General features: G+C 34.3%; 1 protein-coding gene across 5 annotated transcripts in view; it reads right to left on the reverse strand.

Annotated features, from left to right (window-relative positions):
- Window positions 1-348: 348 nt before the first annotated feature.
- Fmr1 (fragile X messenger ribonucleoprotein 1) overlaps window positions 349-22,861 on the reverse strand; it is a 39,100-nt gene continuing 16,587 nt past the window's right edge. Inside the window, exons 6-17 of one of the 5 annotated variants that reach the window (XM_055599583.1) lie at window positions 22,546-22,639; window positions 22,343-22,459; window positions 20,026-20,196; window positions 19,835-19,913; window positions 14,239-14,348; window positions 12,474-12,608; window positions 11,939-12,001; window positions 9,681-9,767; window positions 7,109-7,304; window positions 5,489-5,596; window positions 4,751-4,833; window positions 349-2,705 (exon numbers count right to left, since the gene is read on the reverse strand). In XM_055599583.1, coding sequence (XP_055455558.1) covers window positions 2,595-2,705; window positions 4,751-4,833; window positions 5,489-5,596; window positions 7,109-7,304; window positions 9,681-9,767; window positions 11,939-12,001; window positions 12,474-12,608; window positions 14,239-14,348; window positions 19,835-19,913; window positions 20,026-20,196; window positions 22,343-22,459; window positions 22,546-22,639 — 1,354 coding nt within the window. In that variant the 3' untranslated portion in view covers window positions 349-2,594. Of the gene's footprint in view, window positions 2,706-4,750; window positions 4,834-5,488; window positions 5,672-7,108; window positions 7,305-9,680; window positions 9,768-11,938; window positions 12,002-12,473; window positions 12,609-14,238; window positions 14,349-19,834; window positions 19,914-20,025; window positions 20,197-22,342; window positions 22,460-22,545; window positions 22,640-22,861 lie in introns of all 5 variants that reach the window. The other 4 variants (XM_055599581.1, XM_055599584.1, XM_055599582.1 and 1 more) reach the window with 4 other exon arrangements.

Here is a 22,861-nt window from a genome sequence, read left to right on the forward strand (position 1 = left end):
AGAGATGCCTAAGCAGTTAAGAGCACTTACTCCTCTTGTATAAGACCCGGGTTTAGTTTCAGCACCCATATGGTAGCTCAGAGCAACCTATAACTCTGGTTTCAGAAGATCTGACTCCATCTTCTGATCTCTGTGGACACCTCCATGCACATTAGACACACACATACACCAAAACAAAAAGAATGTGTAAAGTGATTATTTGCTCTGAATGATAAATAAATATCTCCTCTAGTCCCAACACCTTATTTTTTCTATTTGTGTCGAAATTTAAAACCGGAGCAAACATCTGTCAGACTAACATTTTGCTTTTTCATAAGTGCAACTTTTTAATAAAAATTTACATCTAGATAAGATAAACAATCTTAGATTTTGAAACTTTAATAAGATTTTAAAAACATGACTTTGAACTGAAAAACATACACATTTTGCACACAAATATTGTAATATGAATCAACTCCAACTCCATTTGAAAACATGTGAATCAAATTACAGTTTTAGAAGTTAGTAATTCACATTTAAGCAAGTTAGCGCCTTGCTGAAATCAGCCTTTGTAAAAAAGAGACTTAGTGCATATTTTAATGGTACATTGTGACTGTGTACCATTTGTTGATTTTTCACTTTATTAAACAAGATTATGTTCTTCGAAGTTGGTAAATAACGGCTAACCTCTTATGACGTGAAATTTCCAATGGTAACAGTTACATTTTGTAACAGAACACTTTCTATAGATTTCTTTCTTACCTTAAAATTTTAAAAGCAATCATTGTAAGGATTGCATCAACATCAATTTAGCAGAGGAAGATCAAACTTTATTGAAACTGCTTGCATACAAAATATATTGCACTATAACCAAACAAATGTCAACATAAAATCCAATCTGTTGTTGCTAATATGTACAGAGAATATTGCCCAAGAGCAGTTACATTACAAGGTCATTCTACCTTGGTTAATTATCTACAGTATTTTAAACTGAACAGCTTACAGATGATGTGTGCAAGGTACCAATTTCTGTTTTCAAATACTATACATTCCCAGAATAAATAACTAGAAATCAACATTAATGTTTGGCAATACTTTTTAAAAGACTTTTTTAATATGTGTGAAATCATGTGCAGTTTGTTGCCATTTTATATTCATATTTGTATGCAAGGAAAAGTAAATGAAAAATGAAAATTCAAAGAAACAAATTCACAAAGTACATGAGAGGCAGAACTTCGGTTTTGTACGGCTCTGTACATATTCAGTGGTACCCCTACTCAGGAGTTATGTTTTAAGAAAATATAACATCTCAGAGTGAAGGTCCTTCACATATTTTTCTTCAGTAAATTTCATTCATTAAAAAAAGAGAAAAAAACATCAAGAATAAGACTCAACACATCATAAAAGAAAAAAGAAAAAGTGTTACTTGTTAACCAATCCTAGGTCTGCTTTTCAGTTCTGCTTATACATTAGACTTCGTATTTCAAAGTTACAAAGCATTTAACCTGCTTTCCATGTTTCTCTCAGACAAAGTACCTATACTTCTGAGGGTTAATATGTGTTCATGAAAATGACCTTCATATCTCCCCAAAATAAGCTTTAACATAATATGAGTGAAAAACATGACAAAATCTGGGGAGAACAAAAAAAAAAAAAAAAAGTGTCTCTAAGCTGAAATTCATCATCAGGCCAAAGAGCAGGCATACCCTACTAACTTTCGACCAGGAAGATTTGCAAGTAGCTGAAAACATGTTTAGCCTCTCCTAATTGAAAAGATAGTTATTTCTTCTCCTGTCAATACAGAAAAATTACACATCCCTTTCAATAATACTATGTGTCATACTTCAGTGCAACAAAAAACAAAAACAAAAAACAAGTCCTATTCTTTATACTGCTTAAGCTGATGTTTATGTAATGAAAAAAAAATATGGAAAGCATGCATTCTTCTATAAAGTACTAATGTTTGACAGGGTTTGCTACATCTTTAACATTTAGTGTTTCCAACTTCTCTTCCCTGAACTCTGTATCCAAATATAATATTCCTACCTGCCAAGATATAAAAAAGGCACAGATCATACAACTTTTTTTTTTTTTTTTTTTTGCTAATGAAAATGACAAATGTCACATCACATACATTTCAGGGTCCACTAAAATACTGGAAAAGTGGACCAAAACATAAACTGACACTGGACATGAAATGGCACAGCATTTCATGGAGACTTTTTATGAGACCGAAGACAGATATCTAGTATGATTATCACAAATGTGATTTACTCAGAAAGACTGAAACGTACTGCTGAGTTATATAGCCCAATGCAGGAAAATGGTCCTAGTTAATAAAGATCACTGTTTAGTATTTTAAAAAATAAAAGTAAAATCCTGCCCTGAAGTGTTAAGTATACTTAAAAGTTATGCTTCAATTTTCAAGATCATTTTGTGCAAACCAGGAAGATTGTTGTTTATGGCCAACATAAAAATATTCTTTGCAGAATTTTTATTCATTTCATGCCCTGTGCCGTCTTGCCTACTATTTGTCTTTGGCCTAACAAAGTTTTCTAAAATGGAGTAAGAATTACGGAAATGGTAGAGTAAAGATAACTTCAGAATTATGCAGTTTACGGTACTCCATTCACGAGTGGTTGCTGTCCATCCACACTGTCTGGCTTTTCCTTCTTCTGGTTACGATCTTTACCTGTACGCAGTCTGTTACCTTCACTGGAGGTATTCTGTAATAGATTAGTGTGGACACTCTTTTCATTATTGCAGTCAACTTTGATCTAAAACAAGTTATAGTTTATATTCACACCAGATCCTATGTAAATGGCCTGACAAAAAAAATTTAAATCCTGAAATGTGAATTCCATATGTTAAACGGGGAAATGGAAACAGATGGATCCCTGAGTTCCAGGCCATCCAGAGCTACATTAAGTGAGATTCTGTCTCAAAAAAAAGAGTGGAATGTAGATGAAAATATAAGTGTAAAAAATCAAAGCACAGTAGGGCTTTTTATTGTTCTTTAGCTGGAAAACAGTGGCCATCTCACTGTGTCCAATCTAAGCGAAAAAATATCTAATTTTGTATTTTCCTACTTTATATTCCAAGCAGAATAAAAGAGACTATTTAAAACAAATTTCTATTATTGGCTAGTAGAAGATACATGTTATATGCAGAATATACAGCACACCATATGAATGCACATGCACACACAAAGCACAGCTCACAATAACATATTTCAAAGAGTGGCTTACTCTGCATCAACTGTGAAATCCAAGAGACATACAAAATAATGTATCTTATTACAGTTTCACCAGAATGAGAACTCAACCACTAAGAACTCAACCACCCCATTCATGAGCTAACCTTTAGTCCCCATTTACATCATCATAGAATCAGAAAGTTTTTCTACAATGAAAACTCCATCTATTCCTTTAGAAACCTCCTTCATAGCTGCTTTAAAGTCTAAATAATGAGGGCTAGGGAGATGACTTAGCAGTTAAGAGACCCTGCTGTTCCAGAGGAACTGGGTTCAGTTCTCAGTACCCATATGTTGGCTCATCAGCACCTTTTACTTCACTTTCAGTCCATGCCTGAGGCACATACATACTCTTATACATAAAATAAATACATTAATAAATAAAGACATTTAGAAATTCTAAATAATGTTCTAGCATAAACTTTTGGACGTAGTTTATATCAGTCTAGCATAAATTGTACTTTCTAGGAAATTGTACTCCAGTAAGAAGAGTACAATAACTATAACTTGAATGCTGAAAAATAAAATGAAAAGAGGAAATCTGGAAACAATGATTTGTACAACTAGAATCCTAGGAAGGTATGAACATTAAAGTAATTTAAAAATAACATTCTAAGGGGTACAAACTATTTTTAAGTCTTTTCTGTCTATCTAGTCCTTCAAAAACTGCCACAAAAATCAAGACTCCCTTAGAGTTGGTATGGATTCTAAAGAAGATTCTACTATAACAATTTTGAGTTAAAATTAGCTAACAGTATGTATTTGTTTCTAGACAGAAAGAAAGTCTTACTATTTGGTTTAAAAATTTAGTGTTAACAATTACAGATAAAGTGAAGGAGAACATGAGTTCTGAGAATCAGGTACCAAAGTTTGAGTGACCATCATATTTTATGAAAGCTAAATAACTATGGGCACCAAACTGCAGCTTCTGTTTACTTACCTATAAACTGGATAATAAAATTTCTTACCTCAGTGGATTATTGTAAGATTAGGTGAGATAAAATACACATGAAGTACTTAGTAAAGGTGTCTGGATATGTTCAGGGAATAAATCTGAAATTACTTAACAACTGGTTAAGCACTGACAACAGGTACTTGAGAAGGGATCCTCAGACTAGACTGTGCATATAAATGAACAGCTGACCCACAGGGCATGGAAACTAGCTGAACATTATAAGCCCTATCTTATCATGACTATGAGACAAATAAGGGCTATCCCTGAAGCTAAAAGGAGATGGTACCTGACTCAGGTCACTTAATACATTTCATTCAGAATACTTTGTTTGAGCAGGCTGGAGAACCAACATGATCTGAAAATTATAATGTGGCTGAGAAAGTGTTCACAAATACTTAAAGACCACATATTCTCTGGAGAAATCCTCATACTTGTATATTTGTCACAGAGGACTAAGATTGCCACACTGTATTGCTGAAGAAAAAAATATTTCATATACTATAGATTCACCATCTTTGGCCATATTCAAACTACTTAGATGGAAAGAATCACTTAAGTTTTACCTGCAACGATCCATCAGCTGTTCTTCCTTTAGTCTCTCTTGGATTACGTGGACGATTATCTGTTCTGGAATGATCGTCGTTTCCTGCATAAATATTTTTAAAGTGTTTAACAGTTAGTGACTCTAAAATATTTGCTCAGAATTCTGTTTTCAGATCCCCCATTTAGACCAACAATAGAAGCTAAAATGTAATGGCCTACTAATTCCAAATGACAGTTAATCTGTTCTGCTAACAAGAAACAAAGTATTTTGAAGGTATTTTCTAATGAATCAACAGGTCAATCTGGATTAACAATGAGATACTGATTAGAAACCCCAAAGACTATGAATTAGTTATCATTACTTATTCATAGTTTCCATAAATCATAAGGAAGGCTGTCTTCTGTCATCACACAAATGAAAAAGTACTCATGTGTAAGATTATAAACATAAGAGAATATATCATCAAGATTTTTACTTAGCTTCAAACAGCTAACAGTTTACTTTTAATCTTTATGTCTCTCTTTAAAAAATATTACATTTTTATTCATTTACTTTTGGGTATGTATGTGTAGGGGGACATATACCACAACTTATGTATACAGGCCAGAAGATAAGTAGCAGGGGTTGTTTCACTCCTTTCAGCATGTGGGTCCTAGGGATTGAACTAAGGTTTCATGCTTGGCAGTAAGTACCTTTATCCACTGAGCCATCTCACTGAACCGTATTCTTTACTTCTCAGTTATGTAAACCACTATACCTTTGAAGCCTCCTCCTCTTCCTCTTCCTCCTTGTCCTCTTCCTCCTCCTCCACGTCGTCGACCGTCTCCTCTGCGCAGAAAGCTCTCCCTCACTTCCTCTGTTGGAGCTAATGACCAATCACTGAGTTCGTCTCTGTGGTCAGATTCTGATTCAGAAGCATTTGATGCTTCAGAATTAGTTCCTATCGAGAGTTAAAAGTTATATACCATTGTCTGACTTAAAAAAAAAAAAAGTTAACAGAAGCTTCCAGAGATGAAGTTTCAGGAGTGATTAAATATCTTCCCAATTTAGAAGCCTACTAAAGAATATACTCATCTTCTGTGTTTTAAAGGAAGTAATTTTAAATTCAAAATGAAGGGCTTGCCATATTTGAAGCAATTTTGCTTTTCAAATTTTTTAAAAGGTGTTCTGTTAGCTACCTAAGTTCAGATCTGAATGTGCCATATCTTTAAATAGCTGTGATCAATGGAGGAAAACTTGTCTGTAACAGTGTAATACTTTGATAATCAAAACTTCTATAGTAAGAGCTTTTAGTATTAGGCATTGGGGCAGAAAGATGTACACATTTTGGCCAATTCTAAAAGCAGCCAATAAAGGCCACAATGATATTTGTGTCTCAAGACAGGGTCTCTTGTGGGAATATCCCCAAAGAAAATCTCCCTCCCACTCCCACTGGAATAATTGAACAAAGGATCACTATAAAACACCTCTTTATGTCTGAGGGGTTTAATGACATAGTGAAGGGGAGTAGGAAAAAAGAGCTCCACAGTGAGGAGAAAATTCATTGGTCAAAAGAACAAACTGTTGGAAGGAGGGTTAAGGGTTATGTAAAAGGTTGGCCTTATGAGTAGGTATCTCTCCCCACTCTGGAATATCACTTCTACTATCTCTCTTCCTCTGTTGGAGCTAATGACCAATTATAGCTTCACCGTTATAGCATCACTCCTGCGGATCTTGAAGGCCTTTTCCATCTTAAAGAGTTCCTTATGAAATTCAAATATTTTTGAGATGGATTATACCTTATGCCATCATTAGCAAGTTACATAGTAGACACACAGTTGAGCAAGAAAGACAGTAGGAACTCGTAGGTAGGCACTGGGTTCACTGAAAGTTACTGGGAGAAAAGAAAGAAGCACAAACAGAAGAGTTGGGAAGGCAAAGAGACACTTTGCCTACTTCTTGACTGTGCCTATGGCTGACTTTGGCATGCCACTCAAAATCACCTTATGAGCCACAGGATGCAGACCCCAGATTTACACAGTCTATCCAGCAAGTATGACCAGCACATGCCTGACAAAAAAAATGAGCCACAGTACACAAATGAAAAGGTTTGGGCTATACACTAATAAAATAAGGAGAGGTCTTAGGTCATCAACACACTAGGGCTTAAGCAGATTAATCCCCAATTAAAATATAGACAGAACTCACAACTGCTCTTTGAACTGTGTGTCATTAGCAGGCTTTAACTCTATGTCTCTTCAAACACAATTTGACCCACTATGAGTTGGAAACCATGTAGTGAGAAATTGTTATAATGGAGTTCTAATGAATACTAGAGATTAGCAGCTATTAAGTCTAGAAACAGATAAAGTTACTGAGGAAAATGCTTAGTTTGTACCTGAAGTATATCCAGGACCGCGTCTGCCGTGCCCCCTATTTCTGTAAGGTCTACTACCTCGACCCATTCCTTGACCATCATCAGTCATATAGCCTTTTTCCTTATCTGTACGATTTGGTGGTGGTCTAGAACTAGCTCCAATTTGTCGCAACTGCTCATCAATTTGTAATCTCTCCAAACGCAATTGGTCTACTTCCTATTTAAAATATACAAGATAACAGTAAAAATAATTTGACATTTTACTTAGTAATACCTTTCTCCTTTTCATCAGATAAAAAAGTATACTGGAAATATTTCAATTTCAGTTTTAAATTTATAGTAAATACTACCAACACAGAATTATCAAGAAATTGAATGGTTTCCTTAAAAAGAAAGATTACTATTGATACACTTACTGATGTCAAGACTTAGAGCTATAGCAAAACACTCAGTTTTAAAGTTATATTATATAAATTTAAGATTGAGTGATTTGGCACTACTATTCAATTAATCTGTAGATAAGGCAGAAATACATCAGTTTTGGGGAATTTTGATGTAAAACTGACTAAAACAACACTAAAAAGTATAAAAATACAAATAAATGACAAACATTTAAGGTTTAATCAACTAACCTTAGTCACACATTATAAATGAGCTCAATGAAATTATATCATCAGTTAATATTTTAATTTACAAAGTATTGTCCTTGGGGTATTTTTTTAAGAAAATATAATTATTTTGGATGTAATTATACAATAAAGGACCACTTGTTTTCAATGAACTAAAAATGCTAATATTCCTTCACATAAAGGGGGGAAATCCCTAGGTATCCAATCAAAACATCTAAATCTCCCATCATACCTTAGAAAAAAAACTTCTTAAAATACTAAAACAGTTTACAAGTATAACAAACAATATAAATTGAGTTGAACAAAATGTATCAACTCCAAAACCCACTGATAGACCCTTATAATATATGCAAAAGCTTGGGTTCTATTGAATCCAGATGAAACTTTCATTTTAATCCTTGCCTTTCTAACATATCCATGAGCATCTCATTTATTAGCTACAGGGAATAAGATCTGTAATTACAGCAAATATTCAGTGTGTCAGTCAAAAAGAGGTCATCAAAACTAAGTTGTCAAAATCTTAGTTCTAATCTAAGGAAAGAAGGTCAGACTGAGAACCCACAGTGAATTTTACTTGTTCTCTAAACCAGAATATGTAATAAACTGGGCAGCCAAAAGGAAAGACTGTAGCTGAGTTAGTGGCTTCCTACAGAGGTTTATTTCTAGCTCATGGAATGTGTTGTCTAGATCTTGCATAACAGAATGGTATTCCATGGTTATTCTACTAGGCAAAGCAGTCAGTCTTGATGAGATGCCAAATCCAACCAAAAGATGATTTGGTGATGGAAATAATGGCAATAGCACAGCTGCCAATAACCAGACAAGCTATTCAATAGAGAAAAATAAATCAAATTACCAAAGAAAGAACATTAATTGAAAGAACAGGGGACATGATACAATGCAGCCCTATCTAGGTCACAATAATTATTTTAGCTAAGATTATAAAGGAAACACAAACAACAAACTGCACATAAAATATGTCCAACAAAAAAGAAGTAAGCAAATCAAAGTGGCATCCTACCCATGCCAACCTTGCTGGATGAAAGCTTCTCACATTTATTTAATAACTGAATGAATGGAATGGCCAGGTACTGCACCTTTTCTCCTTTAACTCTTACTAGTGGACTCATTCACATTTTATTCTTTAAGTCAGCAAACACATCTTAAGATAGTATCATGAATAAAATAGAACAAATTATTTTATATCCTTTTTCAAAAGACCTATATAATAATTCTGGTATATGTATTCTTTAAAATAAGACATTATAAAAACAAAAACAATTAAGATTTCATTACATTAAATTTATAACATCTGTGCCAAAGGGAAACTGAAAAAGCATTTAGTCTAAGTTATTGACTTGCTTAAAGTCACATAGTTCATAGCTGTATTGCCAATCCCATGCTCTTTTTTCTAATACCACCCTGGTTCCTACTTCACAGCTTGCAAGCTAAAAGAGGCATTACAGTAAAAACAGTAAGATGAGGATATACAAGAAGACACAAGTAGTTTATATTTTGATTAACACAATATAGAGAAAAAGTATGAAGGGTAAACTTTAACAGAGGATTTCACAAAATGCTAGGATTTCTGTGATAAACAACATAAGAGGGACAACCAAGGCGAGTACTACAGACATAAAATTTAGATTGGAAAACATCCATAAAAGCTACAAGGTTCAACCACATTAAGATAGTATCTATATTCAGTCTGTTTAACATAATAACCATAAATATAGTAATATATTGAGAACTAGGATATTAGCCGTAAGATTTATAATGAAAAATTAACTTATGTTTTTTAGAAGAAATAAACTAAAACAATGTGAGTATTATATCTATTATTTTTACAAAGTCACAGATTGTAATGCACAGCTTAGAAGGACCTTAGTTTTGGAAAGATTTACTATAAAGTTTTTAATAATCAGCACAAGAAGATTAGAAGCTAAAAGTCATCTTGCCCTCACCTTTAAGTAGTTCAGGTGATAATCCAAAAGAACAGTGGCATTAGCGATGCTGTCTTTTGTTCCCACAAAAACAAATGGTACCATACCCTGAAAAAGAAATAGTAACACTGAACCTAAGAAACTAGTGATGGTTAATTTGAAAAAAAAAAGTACAACTAAAGACTAAATTCCTAGCACAGAGTCTACTGAGCAATAAGCACGCAAACATTTCTTTAAAATATAAATCAATATGTAAAACCAAGTTTCACATCTAAATAAGGACAGATCCATACAGTGATTCCTAAAATATCACATTGTTTTAAAGACTACCATTTAATGTTGGCAAAATAACAAATATATGACTAAAAATTTTGCAAACTTTATTGTGAGATGTGTAGCATAAATGAGATGAAAATTTATGCCTGAATTCATTTATTGCAAGTTTTAACTAAATCAAATTCAGTTTAAAATCAGACACCAAGGATACAAATGTAAAAATGTAAAATCAGTTTTGCTAACCAAACAGAATTCAAATCATTAACAAAATAAGACTAAATTAAAATGCACTGAGTAATCTGTACAAGAATAAAAAAAAATCAAGGTAAAATCATATGCATAATATTTGACAAGTCAGTATAAATTTCAGAACTATGAAAAATATACAAAGTTCAATTATAAAAAGAATTCTGATATCTTTATGTATAACACTTCAAAACAGGGATTGTTTAAAAAGTACAATCTAAATATCTTCTCATCAGCATAAGAGAAAAAAAAACTCAAACCATCCCATATCACAACCAGTAGGGAAACCTAGCCACAAGTGTACAAAGAGGGGGAAATTAAGGTACATTCTAAGTTGAGAACAGTCCAATTATTTTACTACTAAAGAAATACACATGGTTATTGGTATTCACATATGACTAATGAAAAGTATTACAGTTTTAAGTGTTTGGCAAAGTTAAAAGCTATAGGAGGCCAAAAAAGCTGTCCCTTGAGCAAAGTGTTACTCTTTTCTAAAGAACATTTTCTATGTATATATAGCGATTGTTGGGATGCTTTTGTCTGCTTGCACTCAGTATACAGTAGGTTCAAGACAGGAAGGGAAAAATGACAGCATTTTCTTTATCCTTGTACAAGAATGTTACTGTTGATGCAGAACAAAACTGAACCATCAGAAAATATTTCTTATAGATTTGATTATCATCTAGTAGGCAAGGTGCTCTCTTCTAGTAGCGGTGACTAAATGAACTATCAGGTTCCCAAGAAAACTTGTAAGGTCTTTCCTTTTTGTACTACAATATGTAACCCACTCCCCTATATTATTCCTTTTTTCATGAGCAAAGACACAAAGGCGTTAACTGTATTATTTTCAAGTGCCACGTATCAAGTGATGGAATCCTATATGCTTTCCAAGTAATCAACAAAATAAGCTTTAAATTCAGTGTTGTAGACTTCATTAAGCTGAATTTAAAGAATATTATTTAAAATTATTTTCCCTTATAACATGGCACAAACTGATGGAGTACTCAGGAACCACTATAATTTAAGTGCTTAATCAGAAGATCTGAATTAACTGAAAATATGGAATAGCAATTATTAGTATAAAGTGATTCTCTATTCTACAATGAGAACTGGGATGCCTAGCAGAAAGGAGTATCCAATTCATATGCAGTTTTAGTCCTTTATATAAAATGACATTTTTTTTTTCTTTTAATCTCTTCTGAGTTATACCATTCTCAAAGGCGGGGTAAAGGACCCTGATGTCAAGGAGCTTACAATGTGGTTGAGGAAACCAACAAGAAAACATATAAAAACATTATGCTCTGGGTGAGCACACAGGAAAATGAGGCAGGTGGGAGATCTACAGTAGGTACACAAGAAAGGCTTCACACACAAGAGGGTCAAAGCAATACAGCAAATGCAGGAGAAAAAAAAACAAGTTTGGGTAGAATGAACCCACACTTGGGTTTTTAGTGTACACATCTAGAAGCAGTAATTATAATATACTTCAGAGAATTCAAAGAATTTTAGTAGGGCTCAAACTTCCCTAGAAGACACAGTGGGGAGACTGGTGAAAAATGACACTGTGACATGTAAGGGAGAACTTCTACATGAAATAATGTTGTTTGAGATTTAGTGCAGGGCTGTGGATCCAAATACCCACAAACACTCCTCCACCAGCCCTCAACCATGAGGCTCATTTGAAGTCTTTCTTAACAAGGGGAATAAACATTAAAAATATCAACTTAAAATGTATTTTTCAATGAATGGTTTCCTACCTGCCAAGCCTTGGGTTCAGGTTTCTGGGGTTCCCCTGCTACAATTGATGAAACCACTAACACCTAAAGTAGTATAAGGAATGCAAGTGATGTGATTAACTATAATGAATGATACACAGAAGCCTGAACGCAGGACTTTTACTGCAGGACTTCTAAATGCATTTCTAAATAGTTAGGTTAGTTCAAATAGTGAAAACCAGTTTTTAACATAAGGCTTTAAGAAGTAAATAACATAGCTAATAGAAGATACACTGTGACTTAAAACACCTGCAAAATTTAAGAAGTTACAGAATTAAAGGAAAAAAAAACTCCACCCTCAATTGAAAAAAGCGACCCCCTTATGTTTACAGCTTAAGATCTGCCACTGTGAATAAATTGAAAAATATGAATTACTTTGTTTTGTAATCTCATATGTGAAAACATAGAATAAGAGTAGCCTACAAATCTAACCAGAGAAAAGAGCTCAAATATCAAATGTGGCATCTGTGTCAAAGAAATTACTTTTAGTGTGATTAGTTGACAAATTAATTCTTACCCTCTGAACTTTTGTACTGTTAGGTTGAGAAAAATGGGTGCTGTTTTCCTTTGTATCTAAATGTTTCTTTTCTTCAGAGGAATTAGGTCCAACCCTTGAATTATTGGAAGGTAGGGAAATTGGTGGCATAATTTCCTTTATAAAAAACAAAAGGTAAAAAGTACCAATTTTATGATTATTTAGTTCTATTAATGTGTCCCTGACTTTGTTCTTAAACAAAGCCATTTAATTATTTAAAAAGCAAGCATAATTCAACATATTAGAAACAAACAAAATGTTTAAAGTTCACCTTTTCCCATTAACAATGCTATTTAAAAAAACAGATTACTATAAAGAGTTTTCACATAAAAATTATAGGGGTAAAATTATGCAATTAAAATGAAATCAGGAGGTAGAGACAGATGGCTTAGCGGTTAAGAACATGTACTCTTCTTGCAGAGGAACCAAGTTTGGTTTCCAGCACCCATGTCAGGCAGCTCATAACTGCCTACAACTCCAGTTCAATAGGATCCATTCTCTCTTATGTTCTCTCTCTGACACATACACTGACACACACATACACACTTCTTCTCTCTCTTTAAAGAATGAAAATAAATCTTAAAAAACATTAAAAAGGATTTAACTTCAATTAAAATAATCTTTCACAAAAGACAGCTGGTTAACGTGAAAATTATGACCTTGTGTGTGGAAAGTATCTTCAGAATACAACTGCATCAATGGCCATCACATTCCTTCTTACATCCATACAAACACTTAAGCATGTGTTCAGGTAGATAAGACTGAGAGTTATAAAGTCAAAGATATGAGGATGTTAGGGGTAGTGATCTTATGTGCAAAAAAAGCACACACAGAAAGAATCACTTATCACAAACCTAGAACCTCTGCTTGGATGTGACCTGTGATAGCTCAGTAATCAATTGGTAAGGGGAACCAGGACTATTTCTAACAGGAACTTAATGACTGGCTCTTTGACCTCCCCATGCCACAAAGGAGGAGCAGTACTGTTAGGCCACAGAGGAGCACTTTGCAGCCAGTCCTGAAAATACCTGACAAAACGGAGTCATATGAAAGGGGAGGAGGTCCTCCCCTATCAGTGGACTTGGAAAGGGGCAGGGAGGAGATAAGGGAGGGAGGGTGGGATTGGGGAGGGAATGAGGGAGCGGAATACAGCTGGGATACAGAATTAACAAAATGTAACTAATAAGAAAAATAAAATTAAAAAAAAGAATCACTTATCACACAACCCTCAACAAAAGCATTTACAAAGGCTGTCTATACTTATTATTTAATTGTCATATATTCCTTATAGTTACAAGCTAATGACTACCCATTATAAGATCAAAAATATATGACAAATATATGTTAAAATTACTTATCTAAAGTCCAGAATTAGAAAACATAAAATCACTGTGTTGTTGAGGGTAGTGCATTCCAGAACTCATGAGGCAAAGGAATGCAGATCTGAGTTCAAGGGCAGGCAGCCTGGTCTTCACAGAGAGTAATCCAAGACAAACAAGGCTACTACACAGAGGAACCATGTCTTACAAGCCAAAAACCAAACCAAAGCAAAACAGAATTGGATCATTTATATTCAGGCTCAGTGGTAGAACACAACATCCTGGATTTGTTTCCCAGAATTAGAAAAAAAAACTTATATGAACATAATATAGAGGCCTATAAATTAGTAAGTAAAACACACACATACACACACACTACAGAACTTGCTCTTCTTAGACAAACCAGAAACATAAGCACTATTACATACCTCTTCTTGTGGGACATTTTTTTCACTTTCAGCCTCAATCCTCACCCTCACAACTCCTGATTTGTCCACGATCTCTTGAATCAGTTTTCCATTTTTTCCTATTACTTTGCCTAAGAAAGGAATAATTCATAGTTAGCTCTAAGAAGACATCACACAAATCCTACAAGCACACCTCAATATAAACTATCTTACACATTTATATATACATACTAGATTATAAAATTCAAAACAAGCTTTTTGAGAAGATAGTTTAATTAAAAATTGATTAGGTCATTATTTAAACTCATTTGGCCAGATACTACAGTTGATTAATACTTGTGAACTGATTGGGTAATTTTAAAGGTAATTCAAAGAGAACTTCTTATCTACATAAGAGTGTATACTTCAAACTCACTGGCACTGTGGTATTTACCACTCCATAAAGCTGTACAAAAGAAATTAAGGAAAAGAAAGACAATAAATATATTTGCTCATTTGACAATTTCAATTTTCTAGCTCTGATTCACAATTCCTAATTTATACATAGGATTTTTAGAATTGTGTATGGCATATTTGCAAATGTTCTTAAGTTTCAAAGAAGTTTAGGAAGCTATCTAAGTATCGTCAGGTCAAGAACAAATTCTTCAAGTCAATGTTACTAACAGAATAGTTTTCTATGCATTAGTCACAATTTAGAGAAGTATATTGATAGTTAAAGTACAATTTCAAATAACTCAAAACTAAAATGAGAAAGTTAGTAACATCTGCTGAAACTTAGAAGAACCCAGTACTACTAATAAATAGTACCTGACTGTGTTTCATTGTATAATATTCAATTATACATAAAATTGGGACATGACTGCTTTTTTTTTTAATTTTATTTTTCTTTTTAGTTACATTTTGTTAACTCTGTGTCCCAGCTGTATCCCGCTCCCTCATTCCCTCCCCAACCCCACACTCCCTCCCTGGTCTCCTCCCTGCCCCTTTCCAAGTTCACTGATAGGGGAGGACCTCCTCCCCTTTCATTTGACCCTGTTTTATCAGGTATCTTCAGGGCTGGCTGCAAAGTCCTCCTCTGTGGCCTAACAGACTGCTCCTCCCGTGGGGGGGGGGGGTCAAACAGCCTGCCCTTGAGATCCTGTTAGAAATAGTCCGTGTTCCCCTTACTTTGGAAAACTACTTGGTTACTGAGCTACCACGGGCCACATCCGAGCAGAAGTTCTAGGTTATATCCATAGATGGTCCTTGGTTGAGTGTCAGTCTCAGAAAAGACCCTGTGCCCGGATATATTTGGTCCTTGTAGAGCTCCTATCCTTTCCATATCATACTAACTTCCCTTCTTTCATATGATTCCCTGCACTCTTATATAGACCTAAAAGATATGATAAACATAATGAAATCTACACACCTAAAGAATATAATCAAGAAAGTGGACACAGGCGAAGGTGATTAATCCTCATTTAGAAAGACAAATGGGATGTGCATTGAACTTATGACAGGAGTCTACCACAAAAGGCATCTGAAAGACTCTACCCAGCAGTGTTTCAAAGCAGACACTAAGACTCATGACTGCTTTTATAACCACCATGATATATGAGTATAAAGCAGGAATTTATAAATTAAGCACTACTAACTTTAGAAATATATAATATATAATATATTAATAATATACAATAATATATTATTTAATACTATATAATATATAAATTATATAATATATATTTCTAGAATTAGTAATATATATATATATGAGCCATTCCAGGTTTCAAGGGCTCAGCTATGGAACCTTAAACAAGCCATGACTGAAATGCTGCTATATACTTGTCTTACCTCTTAAGTAAGGCAAAACTGGTGAAAAGGGAAGTCAAAATTTGCTTCCAGCTATTCTAAATAAGAAACTATCAAAATGTCTTCTTGCAGAAGGATTCATGGTTCTTATAATCAGAACCACAGTTTACATTCTTGGCTTTCTCACTTCTCCTCCATGAGCTCTTTGATCTGGTCAGTGGTTAGAGGATGAAACTCATCCCACTAAATCAGGATTCCTAATTTAAAATCTGTTATTAATTATTTCTGCTATTCTCTTCTTCAAATGAAAAGCAAGTACATTAAAAAAAAAAAAAAAAACTACCTGGAGTCTTCCCACAGGTTTTTTTTTTTCTGTAAAATCCTTACATATTCATGAAGATTGATTTTAATAAAGATGTAAATTGTCATGAAGTGGGATTTTAGCATGTTTCTATTAAAATAATATCTTGATGTTTAGCATGGTTCTATTAAAATAATACCCTACATGCCTGTGTCTAAACAAACTCATTGTCAAAGTGCAGAAAGAACAAGCAACTTTTTAGGAGTAATAAATTGCTATGTATACGGAAGACTTCTTTCTGTTTTTAATAAAAAATAAATCAGTAGCTGAGACTTCAGAAAACTCATGTGATACTGACTCTGACATCTCCCTGAACTTCTGCCCAACAAACTTTAGAAAAAAAAAAAAAAAAACTTTTCTGAAGTCCAGCATTCCCAGAGGTGTAGCATTCCTCCCTGAAACAAAATTCTCTCATTTCACTAGGTATCAACATGCCAAGAGAACTCAGTTATTTACTGCAACAAGCTTTCTAGTGAAAAGTAAATTCAAACATCCTATACATTCAAAGAAAGACTGAAGGTATAATCTCTCTTTCATCTTTGATTATCTAATCAAATCTAGTTTAATCCTATATCAAAGTTCCAAATTCCAAAGGAACAATTTACTGTAATTCTGCTGTAAAGAAATGGAGTAGTAATGAATAAACAAAAGAGAACATATAGTTTTCTACTGTGCCCAGAACTGTGCTAGGTACCCCACACACCTATACCTCAATCAAACAGCTAGACCATTAATTATCACATTCATATATATGTTAAGTGAAGGGAAAAAACTGCTCTCAAGAGCTAAATTATCCAAAGTCACAATGCTACCAATATGTATAAGCATGATTCTAACATAATCACTTCATCCTGTGCTATGTATGCATCTTCTGCACAACTGGTATGTGTGTTCATAACACTACACTCACATACTTGTGTTGTAGTATGTAAGCTAATTTCACTAGAACTTGTATTTTTACCTTCAAGCTATTTTAATTAATGGGAAAAAAATACCATGACACTTGGACATTTTTTGGAGTCTTGCTATGTGTACCCCAAGCTATCCTTGAAATTGTGACCCTTCTCCCTCTGTCTCCTGAAGGCTGGGCTATTTTTACTAGTGCTTTTTAAATGATACTAGAAGATGATTACAATCCTAACTTGACAAAATGTAGCCTTTTTTTTTTAAAATCTTTTATTTATTTTTTATTAATTACACTTTATTCATTTTGTATCCCCCCATAAGCCCCTCCCTCCTCCCCTCCCGATCCCACCCTCCCTCCCCTTTCTGCATGCATGCCACTCCCCAAGTCCACTGATAGGGGAGGTCCTCCTCTCCTTCTTTCTGATCTTAGTCTATCAGTTCTCATCAAAAGTGGCTGCATTGTCCTCTACTGTGGCCTGGTAAGGCTGCTCCCCCCTCAGGGGGAAGTGATCAACGAGCAGGCCAATCAGATTATGTCAGAGGCAGTCCCTCTTCCCATTACTATGTAACCCACTTGGACACTGAACTGCCATGGGCTACACCTGTGCAGGGGTTCCAGGTCATCTCCACAAATAGTCCTTGGTTGGAGTATGAGTCTCTGGGAAGTTCCCTGTGTTCAAATTATCTTGTTCTGTTGCTCTGCTTGTGGAGTTCCCGTTCCCTCCAGCTCTTACTATTTCCCACTTCTTACATAAAATTCCATTCACTCTGCCCATCAGTTGGCCATCAGGCTCAGCATCTGCTTTGACAGTCTATACTGCAGAAGCTTTCAGAGGCCCTCTGTGGCAGGTTTCAAGGTTGTTTCCTGTTTTCTTCTGGCCATTCTCTTTGCCTTTCAGGATGGGGATTGAGTATTTTAGTTAGGGTCCTCTCTTTTGCTTAGTTTGTTTAGATGTACAGCTTTTAGTGGGTTTATTCTATATTGTATGTTTATATGAGTGAGTAGAATGAGAGTCCTCCCGGCGCTGCCATCTTGCCCCGCCTCCAAATGTAGCCTTTTTTATGTCACATTTGTTTTCTCATGAATTATTTTTTTTAATTTTTATTACTTACACTTTATTTCACTTTGTATCCCCCCATAAACCGCTCCATCCTTCCCTCCCAACCCCACCTTTGCTCCTCCTTTTCCACAAATGCCCCTCCCCAAGACCACTGATAGGGGAGGTCTTCCTCTCCTTCCTTCTAATCCTAATCTATCAGATCTCATCAGAAGTGGCTGCATTGTCATCTTCTGTGGCCTGGTAAGGCTGCTCCCCTCTCAGGGGGAGGTGATCAAAAAGTAGGCCAATCAATTCATGTCAGAGGCAGTCCCTGTTCCCATTACTATGGAACCCACTTGGACAATGAACTGCCATGGGCTATATCTGTGAAGGGGTTCTAAGTTATCTCCATGCATGGTACTTGGTTGGAATATGCTCAATCTCCATCCGGAAAGGCAAGAGGATGGCATCAGTAGAAGAAGAAAACAGGAAATAAGTTAGGAGCCTCCCACAGAGGGCCTCTGAAAGGCTCAGCCCTGCAGACTATCAAAGCAGATGCTGAGACTTACGGACAACTGTTGGGCAGACTGCATGGAATCTTATGAAAGAAGTGGGAAATAGTAATCTGGAGAGGACAGGAGCTCCACAAGGAGAGCAACAGAACCAAAAAATCTGAGCACAGGGGCCTATGAATCTTTTAAACCATGCACATAAAATACATAGAAATTTTGTTCATTTTAAACTTCTACAAGAGGATTAATATGCCCCAAATTCATTTATAAATTAAAAACACATTTTTTGTGTGTGTTTATGTGTTTCCTATGCTAACACCCATCACAGTGATGATTAGGAAACATTAATTTAAAAGGAAGAGCTACCACTGACTCCATAAAATCCGAGGACATTTGGAGTTAATCTTTGAAATTTACTACATCTAAGTAAGCCACATCTAGATATTTAACTCAAAGATAACTGACACAATAAATACGTCATTTAATCAAATATCACCAATTATAAAAAACTCAATTCTCATTCATTCTGAAAAAAAAATCTAATGCTATGATTCAAAAAACTATGCTATAAAGAGGCTAGGTAAAATTTATCCTTTCAGATATTTATAGGTTTGAACTAACAAAGTATTTCTTGTATTTCTTCTGAAAATATATTGTTTAAGTATATATCTTCTTACACTGTAGAAACAGGCTACACTTCAAAGATTGCTTCAATTAGATTACACTTTTCAGAGATGGAAAGAGATTAAACTGGTATAGAAGTTATGTACTAGACTTTTATTTTCTGTTATATATATCAAGAGTGTAACCAGTTCTGATGAGATCTGATAAGCTAGGGTCAGATGGAAGCCTCCTCTATTCGGTGGCCTTGAGAGGGGCATAGGAGGAGATGAGGGAGGGAGGGTGAGATTGGGAGGGGAGGAAGGAAGGGGTTACAACTGGGATACAAAGTGAACAAACTGTAATTAATATAAAAAATAAAATTTTAATTACAGTTATTTTTTACTTACCTACTAAGTTACGAGGAACTTGTATGACATCTTCAGCAAATTCCAGAAAGCTTCTTGCCTTTTTTACTGCATCCTGATCCTAATAAAGAGGGGTGAGTGGGTATAGTATCAAGACAAAAGATCTGGCATTTGAAATGCTGTTTGTTTGCTTCTTTGAGAAGGGTAATTAGATTATATGGCAAAATATTTACCTCTCCATAAATATGAAATGTGCAGGTATCTTCATCTAAATCAATAGCAGTGACCCCAGGTACTTTTCGAGCTTGCTGAATATTAGCACCATGAGTACCAATTGCTAGACCCATCAGATCTTCTCGTACGATAAACTGCTCGTGAAATCTTGAGGCAAGCTGCCTTGAACTCTGAAGAGAAATGCACAACTGATGAACATGCTTTATCAATTTTTAAGACTATTTCATTTAGGTCAGCCATGTAAATTATCTTGACCCTATATATCAGGGTTATATAAATTGCTTTAGATGAAAAGTAATTTTAGAAACACACATAATTTTTTTAGGCTACTAAAGGTCTGTACCACTTAAAACATTTTTGTTGTTAACAGGAAAGAGCTTGTTGACAGTTTTTCAAGGTTACTGTTGAAAACCTATTTGCAAGGCTGCCTTTGTTATTCAATTATGCCCACAATATAATAATTAAGAAGCAGAAAAAATATTCCCAATTGAAAAACAGTTCACCTGGTCTGACAGACTCAGTTCAATTTAAAAAACAAATTAGAAAAGCCATCTTTAAGGAAAAATTTGTTCACTGAATTTTATTATGAATATTAGTTCTTTTTCTTAGAAATGGTGACATTTTCATAATATATCACCAGATATGGTGTATCTAAACATCCTTCTGTTGAAACGTGGCACTAAAACAACATACTCCTCAGTCTCCAAACCTAAGAAAAAGCTTTGTAAAAGTTGGTGTTTTATCAGATTAGGGAATACTTAGAGAATACAGAAATTTCAAATTTGTATTACTTATCTATTCAGAGTCTGTAAGACTTTGTGATCTGAACCCACAAGCTTGATGATCTCTTCAAAATATCCATCGATGACAAAACTAAGTTCCAATGATATCCCACACATGTGGATAATCACTGCTTTTAAGTAGCATATCAAAACTGAATGTTTAGTTCTAACATGCCATTAATGAAAATCAAACAGATTAGTGGCTCATGTTGAAAAATGGGTATTTCTTATCAGGATTTATGAACCTTTTTAATATTAGTAGTAAAGAAAATATGCATGCACACTAGTTTATCATTATTCAACACAACTAATAATTTGAATGATGACTATATTTAATATAAGAAATTTTAAAAGAACAATAGTTGTTTCTAAAGATAATAGTAGTAAAGTATACAAAATTTTCTAGGATTTTCGAAGAAGTCACATTTTTGGATCTTGATTCATTAGCCTGGTTCATTCTTCCCATTGCTAACTTATGGATACATGTAAACCAAAGATAACGTAAAGAACATTCAAGAAGAATTAGATGCTTAAGAAGAGGTTTATGAGTACATTTTCATAATACAGTGAAATTACAAAGGCCGTTGTGGTCTAAAATTTATGAGAAAAATCACTAAACAAACCACAAAAGTGTAAATGTGAGGTCATCAAGAATGAATGAGAGAAAGAGAAAAAAACAAACAAACAAACAAACAAACAAACAAACAAAAAAAAACAGACCTCAATGGCCATTTGGCAAACAAAATAAATTTTTTCTTTCCTGTTAAAAGTTCATCAATCACACATCAAGTTGGAAAGTGGCAATTTTCACAGCATTGACTACCTTTTTTTTTTCCTCTTAAACTACAATTTGAAACTTCCCTCTTTTGCTATATCAACTAATGATTCCCCCTAACAAAATGAATAATGATGAAGGACTCTTCAATATGACAGCAATCTACTTGAGTTGGCACATTAAAATAAAATCCATTTAGTTTCTATGGTAATGGATGGAAGTACTAGATAGTTATCAATGAAAATAAATGCATGATGATGGAAATTATTGGAGGATTAATAAAAGTAGATAAAATGCACCTTAAGAGACGAAATAGTAAGTTAGGGAAATAGCCTCTGGCAGGAATCTGAAGACAGGAGTTTTAAAGAGTGACAACCAATTAGAATGAAGAAGTTCTATACCCTTTTAAACAGAGATAAACATACATAATGAAAGGAATAAGATTAGATATTTAAATACTCTCTAGTACTTTAATGATAACATGTTACATAGAAGAAGCATTGTCTCACTTTATAGCAGTTTTGACATACTTTTGGTAAAAATGAATTGTCCAAATTTTCCTTAAAATACATGAAATTCTGTGTAATTGCAAAACATCAGGCATGAAAGCTTTAGTATGATTATATTTCATTCAATTTAATTTTCTAAACTAGAGGGAAATAAGAAACAATAAATAAACAAGCTGCTCATATTTGAATTTGAGAACCATACAGTTATTTCTGGACAGCCTTACCAACAGCGCTAGGGAAAGGAACATACCTCCAGTTGTTTACTGGCTTCTTCATTTCTAAGTATAAGAGACAACTTAGTGCGCAGACTTCGAAAGTGCATGTCAATCAACATGTGCGCTCGCTTTGAGGTGACTTCATTGATGGACTGAGTGATTTAAAGTTAACAACATTGTTATCAAAGCAAATGCCCCAAATGAAATAAACCAAACTGGAAAATTAAAAAATACTCACCAAAATGACCAGTTGATAATTTTCTGGATCGTAAGTTACAGAGAAGGCACCAACTGCCTTTTTAAAATCCTTATGTGCCGATTCTTTGGCACACCTAAAAATAAAAAAAAAAATATATTCATCATTAACATGAATGATCACCAATCACTAGAACAAGAATTACACTAATAAGAATCAAGGATTTATACTAAATTTCTTTTATTGGTAAATTTACAAGTTATGTTCTTTTACTACACATCTTTGAAATAGTCAAAGCAAACATTTGATACAATAAAGAAAGGGTAAAAAACCAGCTAATTAAGACATTTTTTTGAAA

The sequence above is a fragment of the Psammomys obesus genome, unplaced genomic scaffold (genome assembly GCF_907164565.1).
Source record: "Psammomys obesus unplaced genomic scaffold, mPsaObe1.curated_primary_1811, whole genome shotgun sequence".
NCBI lineage: Eukaryota > Metazoa > Chordata > Mammalia > Rodentia > Muridae > Psammomys > Psammomys obesus.